We start from the raw sequence: 8,910 nt of genomic DNA on the forward strand, positions 1-8,910 counted from the left end.
GCAGATGTTAATTGATACGCCCTGCCCATTACAATGCAGTGCCGCTCAAGATTATTGACAAAACCCAAAAATTCTGAGCGGCACCACAACTGCGCTCGTCACCTTGAGACATACTATGTCAAGTCTCCTTTGCCCAGTAATTTCACTAGCTACGACGCCCTTCAGATCGGAACACAGTAATGCTTACATATTACTGCTTCACGGCAGAAATAGGCGCCGTTGTGGTACCCTTAATCAGCCGGCATCCTGTGCAAAGGAGCCTCCAACTGGTAAATGCCTTTGTATCATGTTTAGATATACTTTATTTAAGATCTGTCAAGTAGTTCTTGAATTATAGAAGAACATGCCCATAGGTATACAGAAAGAAAGATAATTAAAACAACAAAATATAACAGAATTTCTTTGCGATTTATATTATAGCACACAGTGTTAGACCGATGATACACCACCAACCTTACATTGTATTTATTGAACTAATATAATGATACTTATACATGTATTGATACAAATATTCAAACTATCTAAGTAAAGATTTTTTATAATTATATTTTCAAAAGAAATCAGAGATTTACTACCTAATATACGATGAAAATGTTAATTAAATTATATTATGAAAAACATACAAATATAAATAGAACAGTTATTGCACTTAGATTAGGAATTGGTTTCCGCTGCGCTCCAACTAGACACCGTTGTCGTAGTCGCAAAGTGCGACAACTAATACTACGCACAAGTGGGCGTACTTAGCCAGCCTCGGACAATGTGTGACGTTGACGTGCCACATGTTCTGTTAAAATACCGGGTTGCGTAGTAAAACTTTGTTAAAATATTACTACAAGAAATAAGAAAGACACTGGGATCAGATATCATCAGTAAGTATTTTGTATTTTATTAATTTCAATGTAAAATAACGCGAATGGTATGTTACAAAATTTGAAAGAATCCATTGAGTGTCAAGATGCCACGCACACAAGCATCTAATAGTTGCCGTAATAAAAAAGCTATTGTTAGCAGACACCAATCCTTAATTTAAGTTATCACAGTATTTTTTTTAATTGAAATACATAGGCCGGGGTCAGGCGGCCGTAAGTGGTAGAGGCTCTAATTCACACGCAATAAAATATTGTTTTGTCACTTGTGAGGTTCGCGTGATATAAGTACCTTTAGAACAGTACGTACTTTGGGATTAGCCGTGTAATGCCCCACTACCACACGCGTGGACCGCTGTCTTACTTTTGTGTTTTAATTAATACTGCTGGTATTTTGTTGATATGGAAATATATATCCTGTTATATTTTTAACAATTTGTTAATACATCGTTTTTTTGTTTCGAAAATAAGGGACGAGACGAGCAGGAGGTTCAGCTGATGGTAATTGATACGCCCTACCAATTACAATTCAGTGCCACTCAGGATTTTGGAAAACTTGAGACTTAAGATGTTAAGTCTCATTTGCATAGTAATTTCACTAGCTACAGCGCCCTTCAGACCGAAACAATAATGCTTACAGATTACTGCTTCACGGTAGAATTAGGCGCCGTTGTAGTACCCATAATCTAGCCGAGATCCTGTGCAAAGGAGCCTCCCACTGGGAAATTGTTAATAGTAATAATAAGTGGAATTGGTTTTATTCTAATCTCAATTACAAAACAGACATCTCGTTCTCGTGTCATTATATTTTTATTTTGTTAATTTTATTATGTAGTTATACGGGTGTCATGTGTCATTAATAAATACATACTTTACTTTATTTTAATTATTAATAGAGAGCAATAACCTTCATTAGAAAATATGTAAATAGGTACAACACTATGTCTGCGTGTAATGTTGCACCATGAGTAACTAATTTTAATAGTCTTCTTCTTCATCGTGACACTCTTGGCAGAGCAGTCGTGGTCATCACGAAGTGACATGTTTAGGGGCAGATGTGATTCGCCCCACGAACATTCGCCACTTTTTTCTGCTGGCCGACAGCCTGGTACACTCGTTTAATGGACCGCCTAAACTTAATTTTGTCGGTCCATCGCATGGGCGACCTTCCTCGTCCTCTGGCATCCTATACTTTGTCCAGCACAAGGCGCTCAATGCACTCACTCTCGCGCCGGAGACGTGTCCGAAGATTTTAAGAATGGTACCTACTCTGTACTAACACCGGAAGGCGTTGTTTTATGGCAAGCTCTTGGAGATTGGAGACTTTTATAGTAGGTAATAGAACAAACACAGTTTTCGTAGAAACTAAACAGTTTACTTCCGGACATCAGCTTTCATGAACAATAATAATAAATTTAAAACAATGTTGATACAATATTTATCAAGTATCATAGTTAAGAGATGTCGTACAAATGCAGGTTTCCGCGCTCTTATTAATAGACTTATGAATTCATTCAATAAAAACTTTGTCTCTGTAGATATTGATATAGATTTTAATATAATTAATTTAGCACAATTTAAAAATGTAATAAGCAAGAGAATTACTGCAATACATGATCTAAAATGAAGCTCATAAATTCTGTAACATGTTCTTTTTCAGTAATATTTAGTTAATTAAACTATACTTGTCACATTAGAAACTTTAAGTCTTTGTGAGAAATTTCTAAGGAACAATTGTTTTAGTATTATATCTTATAAGCCACTTATTTGTACCTAGATTTTAGATAATTGTTCTGTTTTTTTCTCCAAATAAATAAAATAAAAATGAAAAAGTAAAAACATTGAAAACGGTATTATATATTTGAAGTGAAAACTTCTATAGTTGCCTTGGGCACTTTTTGGTAGGGAAAAATCTTATGGATTCGCGTCGCGATAAATAAATAAGTAAAAAAATTAAAATAAATATATTGTGTAGACACTTTCTGGATGGGTGAAATATCGTGTGTTCACGCGAAAATTAAAATATTAAATAAATTAAAAATTCTAGCTCTAACTTAAATATTTATCTTAGAAACATGTAAATCTATTAAAAACATTCTGATTTATATTTAACAAAAGAAATATTAGAAATTTAAATAAATTTAAACTGCCTTATACAATCATGTCACTAGTCACGAATTTTTAACTATAATATTGTGATAAATTATTAAAATATATATAATATTATAGAAATAAACAGAAGTAGGTACTTGTAATATCTGTGAAACTTACATCTTAATATTATTTTGTTTATTATAGAAAATGTTGCTGTGCCCTTGTCTACCTTTATAATTAATGTCCCACCACAAATGATAACCAAAATAAAGAAATTGTGTATTCAAGGTTTATAGGCCGTGTTCTTATGTATGTGTATTATACACATTAACATTTACCCATGGGTCAGGCTCCGTCGGCTTTGGTATAGATTATGTGCGACTCTAATGTGGACTCAGCTAAGGTTTGGCTCTACTAGAGCTCTGGTTCTCATAAAGGAGACCACTCACATTTCAAACTAACTTGGGCCCAAAATCAAATATGCCTGATCTCATCTAAATCTGGTAATTTGACTTTAGAATTTAGATTTTGGTCCAAACTGATTAGTTACATTTTTAACAGTGAAGCATGTTCAACGTGTAAGTTTTCGCAACCACCAATATAATTTGGTGTTTTTTTTTTAAATAAATACTTTAAAAAATATATTTTAATGGTAAAATTGTGTTATCGAGGATATAGATAGGTATTGTAGTCAAAGTGCCGTTAACGCTAGCAAGGTTTTGCATTAACTTTTACAAAGTGGGTGGTAGAGTCTGACTTCAATAAATAATGTAAATTCAACGATGAATAAAAATAATTAAATTTCATTTGAACAACTTCTTGAAATGTTTTATTACTGTGTTAAAAACTACAGTAAAAGACACAAACATTTACAAATTCAAAACACATTTTATTTGACTTGCCTTGTATGAAAGCTGTCTTTTCCCAAAATCAAACTCTATCTACAATTTTTTGTATACCTTGTTACATTTTTATATTTCGGAATTCACGTTATCGACTAAGAATACCGTATTTTTCTAAATTAATTTGATAATAACAACGCATTTAATGTGCTAATTAATGCATCTTCGAGGTAAATTTTCACGTCGAATCGAATGAGCTGTCGCTAATAAAGGCATTAATGGTATTTATTTTCTCAAAATTGATTCCTTTAGAATTCTTTTTGATGTTATCTCTAATATACTATATACTACTACCGCTTCGGAAACAAATGGCACTCTGGGAGAGAATAATTAAGAAACTTTCTCAGCATTCTGTTTTTGACCTCTTTTTAATGAATATACAATATTATACAGTCATTGCTATTGCTATAAAATAATCATAATCTAGTCCCAGGCTGTCGGATTACTTAGATATTCAGCTGTGGAGTAGTAGGATTTACGACAGAGCCATTTTTTAATAAAACATTTAAATTTATTTGTATATAATGACTGAACAGTGGCTGGGACTTTATTATAAAAGTGTATACATTTACCTTTAGAGCTCTAATGTATATTATTTATATTTTGAGGACCTTGCTCTAGAATTAAAACGTTTTTGAACTTGTTGACTATCCTTATTGACTTTAAATTCAAATTTAAAATATAATCACTTTGAACCACCGGGCTCAATTAATTGCTATAATGCTAAATTTAGTATGGCGTCACAATCGCGAGCTGAGAAGAAGCCATATGAAATTTGGTAAACAAATTATCTTCTAATTACTGTTTTATTTATTTATTTATATATGATTACTAACAGCTTACAAATTGTAATGAGTATATAAAAATAAAACAGAATAGATACGCCAGTTAAAAGGAATAATAGTGCAATAGTATGTGACAAATTTTGTAGTTTAAAAGAAAAACGAAAAATAGGAATATACATATAATATACAATATACATAAAAAATAAGAAAAACTTATAGGACAAAATTAAATACAATGAAAAGAAGAAATCGGATTCATATTGAGGAACTGAAATTGTGAGTAGGTAGGTGTGGTGTGAGTGAATGTTTGTTCGAATATAATGTATAAATTGCGGTGAAACGATCAATTTAATTTTAAAATTATCCTGAATACACTAACATTACAATATGAATTATTAACAATAGAAATCAAGGTGAATTATTAAGGCGCGGTCAATGGTAATACCTCAATATCCACAAGAATTTCTTTTGGTTTTAATGGTTTCTTAGAGAGTCGATTAAAACATATGAAAATATTCCGACGCAAACAAATACAGCGCACAAAGAAGGACTTAAAGAAAATTTTTGAACCGAATAGAATATTTATATATAATTTGAAATTTCAAAAAAAAAAATTTGTAAGTTGCTTCCCAAAAATAAAGTTTGGAGTCAAAAATCTCCGAATTTTAAGCTACAACAACATTGTTTTTTCAAAGAATTTAATAGAATTAGTACTTTTCTAAAACTTTAACCGAACAATTTTTCAATTTAATATGTAAATTTTAAATAAACAAAAGAAAATCAGTAAAATAAATGCCCATTTGCAGCTTAGCCACATGAACAACACAAGTATTGTAGCGGGTTGCTTGTAGCGTTTACCTAGTCAATCCACGCCTTAAGGCGAAGGGTATACAGAAAACACGCAAACATGGTGTTTTTAGACAAGTTTTGTAGTGAAAATATAGCATTTGGAGCTATGAACACTACTTTATCCTGTTACACATACCCTTAAGTCTTACTTGTAGGTTGCTAATGTTTATTGTTGGTTAAAGTTAGCACTCCAGAGCTATTATGAACTACCAGTTTTCTTTGCAGTTAAACAAGTTTTTTCTCGGTATCATGCATTTGTTTAGTATACTACTATCATAAAAGTTGTTCTTATAGATTTTACTTTTTCAGTAAGTACATTTATTCAGATTAGTAATCAATAATAAGGATTGTAAGCAATTAAGCAGTTTGCGCCTGTTAAAATGTTACATTTTCGACCCAAGAATTTTGAAAATATTGGCTTTGTTACATAGGAGCCGTGAACCCATATCGCTCAAGGTCGCCGGCATTTAGTGTCGCCTTAAAAGCAATCTCTCTATGCATGAATGCTTTTGGAAACAACATTATCCTTATAAAAGTTATATCAGGGTGAAGCGCTGGTGATTCCGATGAGTAGGGTGAAACAGACCTACTAATGACACGTGTCGATGCAAGTTCGATGCTTGACTGACAGTAACCGTGACTGACAGAAACTATAACATAATAAACTTCAAGAGAGAATCTGAAAACCATGGTTCTAACATTCGTCGAAATTGAAATGTCTGGCTTTTAAAAAATTTATATATTGATAGGGTTTTTGATAAAAACCTTACCAGATTTCTTTTTTTCAAAATAATCTTATCTACCTTTTAGACTTTCTTATTTAGCAATCAAATTTTGGAGTGCTTGCTTTATTATCAAACTAGCTAATACCCCGCGACTTCGTCCGCTTACACATAGGACTGAGTACGTAGTAGCGATATTTCAATTTATTTCATAAATAAAAGAGCACTTATAACATATACTGTCGTAATACTTTTTGTAAATATTGATGTCTTCCGCAAAGTCGTAGTTCATTATTTTCTTCTATCAATTCTTTTCGCAGCGCACGCGATGTAAATAATATTTTAGGTTACCTTGGGTTACATTATTGGAGTTTTAGTAAAGATCCCTATTTTTTTAAATAAAATTTAGTATATGTCTACTGGGGACATTGTAGGTTCCCAACAGTGAAGGAATTTTTCAAATCGGTTCAGTGTTATCGGAGCATATTCAAACAAACAAACAAACAATCAAACTTTCCTCTGTATAATATTAATATGGATTAGGACAATACAATTCGTTATTGTAGAAATAAATCTGTCGGATAGAGACAATAAGTATTTTATTAAACACTGCGGTTTTTGTTTTAATGTTAAAAATGAAATAGTGAATATGTGGTTCACATGTTAGTAACTATCTGTATTTAAAAATCATTGGAAATACCTACTTTATTAGTATTGAAATTTGATATTTTTAAGCTTAAATTGGCATCAACGTGAATATGCTGAGGATACCTGATTATTTTTAGTTACCTAGTTTTAATTATAATATGTTTGAAGTCGGTAATTTCATAATACTTCTACCGGCGCCCTCGGGAAAAATGAGTAGAGTGAATTTTCCAACCATTAATCAAGAAAAAGCTAAATGTCATTAAATTATTAAAATTTTTGTGTCTTATTAATAAACGCAATGAAAAGTTACTCCAAGTTTAAAATTACTTCTCCCTGTCATGTAATTCTGTAGTGACTAAGGTAAGATAAAGACAAACGTTTTAAATTTGGAATAACTTTACTTCGCGTTTATTTATAACAGAGAATAGGTATTAATAAGGTTAATTTAAGTGTAAATATAGATGAATTTTGTAGATGAGATTGTGATTGGAATTGGTAACTGTGCCGAGTCAAGTGCCAAGTACGTAAACCGCAAGTTTTTAAGTATGGTACGTAGGTAGGGAGGTGTTATGAAATTGGCCGCAATTATGTAAACAAAGTAAGCACTCACCGGAAGGTTTAGGCACATTCCTTTTAACTTGCATCCATTTGTAGGTGGGCACGGCAGTGTGCGAGTGGTGGGGTTGGTGGTGCGTCAGCTGGTGTCCCTGAAGGTCCTCGCGCGGGAATCCTTCCCGCAAAACCCCGAATTCCTCTTTAGGAGTGTACACCTCAAAGTCCCCGCACGCCAGCGGTGAGCCGTGGCTGTACTGCAGCGAGGAGTCGTCGACGAAGTGCATGTTGTATTTGCTCTCGAGGTAGTGGTTGTCTATCTTGTGCTCGTGGAGGTGCAGCTCCTCTGGCCGAGGCTGATGAGGGATATGCGAAGTGGGAGGTGCCAGAGGATAGCCGTGCTGCAGCTCCCCGTAGTCCAGGTTGGTATAACATAGCCCCGTATCTGTGCTGATGACGGGCGCAGGCTCCTGAGGCGGCGGGCCCGCCACGGGTTCATAGTAATGTCCAGGTTCATAATACCCCTCGTGGTACCCTTCGTAGGGTGCCTGGTACCCGTTTTGCTGGTAATATTCCGCGTTGTACCCATTTTGTTGGTTATTGTACATCCCGATGTCCATAGTCATCATGTTTGCTATCGATATCGACTTACATCACACACATCACTACCGCTCGACACCTTGCCGAGAATTCGTCAACGAAATATTCTGTCCGAGTTAGTGAGGCAGCAGGCACTATCGATCGACCGTCCGCGCGTCAGGTGTGCCGACCACTGAACACGTTACCGCACAAACCGTCTATTTTTCTTGACTCGAAAACTCGAATCTTTCGTCTTCTTCACACAAACGCGAACACCTTGTAAGAGACAGAGATGGGGTTATCAATGACTAGTGATGTAACTGATAAGCGGATAAGAAGTGTGATTTAAATGGAAATGAGAATTGTACACTTGCAGCGTGTTTTAACGGCATTACTGTGTGAAAACGAAGTTGCGACGGCGACCTAGAGTGAGCACCTCGGAGAAGTTGGAGCAATTCGAGGGCGGGGCCACGTCGAAGGTGGAGTTAGAGGGGGGGGAGTGACCAATCGCCCGGCACATCTGGCGGGTCCGTGTCGGATTGGCCGGAGCGAGATAGCGGTCGCGAATCTGGGAGGCTGGGTACTGGCGTATTTTATTTACTGTATAGTTGAGGTGAATGGTCCGTCTGTCAGCTGAGTTGAAATACTTTAATTTATTTGTGACGGGTATCGATGGCGGGAGAACGAGACGTTGCAGTCCAGCTCGCCAGCTCCTGATAGATCTGTTTCACTTCTCTCATATCTGAACTCAAATCTTGGAAAATGTCACTTTATTTAAGCAGCAATTTTGTAATTCTCGCTAAGCCCTTAAGCCCCCATACCATGGAAGAATATACCTCATCACCGGAAAAATCTTTCATTTCGCTAGCTAAATTATGTTGAACTGGCTTTTAACTGCGTGCGCTAGCAA

The 8,910-nt window shown here is 34.9% G+C and overlaps 1 protein-coding gene across 1 annotated transcript in view; it reads right to left on the bottom strand.

Annotated features, from left to right (window-relative positions):
- LOC126970048 (homeobox protein Hox-D1-like) overlaps nt 1-8,391 on the bottom strand; it is a 73,853-nt gene extending 65,462 nt beyond the window's left edge. The window contains exon 1 of the mRNA XM_050815758.1: nt 7,480-8,391. Coding sequence (XP_050671715.1) covers nt 7,480-8,050 — 571 coding nt within the window. The 5' untranslated portion in view covers nt 8,051-8,391. The remainder of the gene's footprint in view (nt 1-7,479) is intronic.
- Nucleotides 8,392-8,910: the final 519 nt, after the last annotated feature.

This window comes from Leptidea sinapis, chromosome 1 (assembly GCF_905404315.1).
Source record: "Leptidea sinapis chromosome 1, ilLepSina1.1, whole genome shotgun sequence".
NCBI classification, from domain to species: Eukaryota; Metazoa; Arthropoda; class Insecta; order Lepidoptera; family Pieridae; genus Leptidea; species Leptidea sinapis.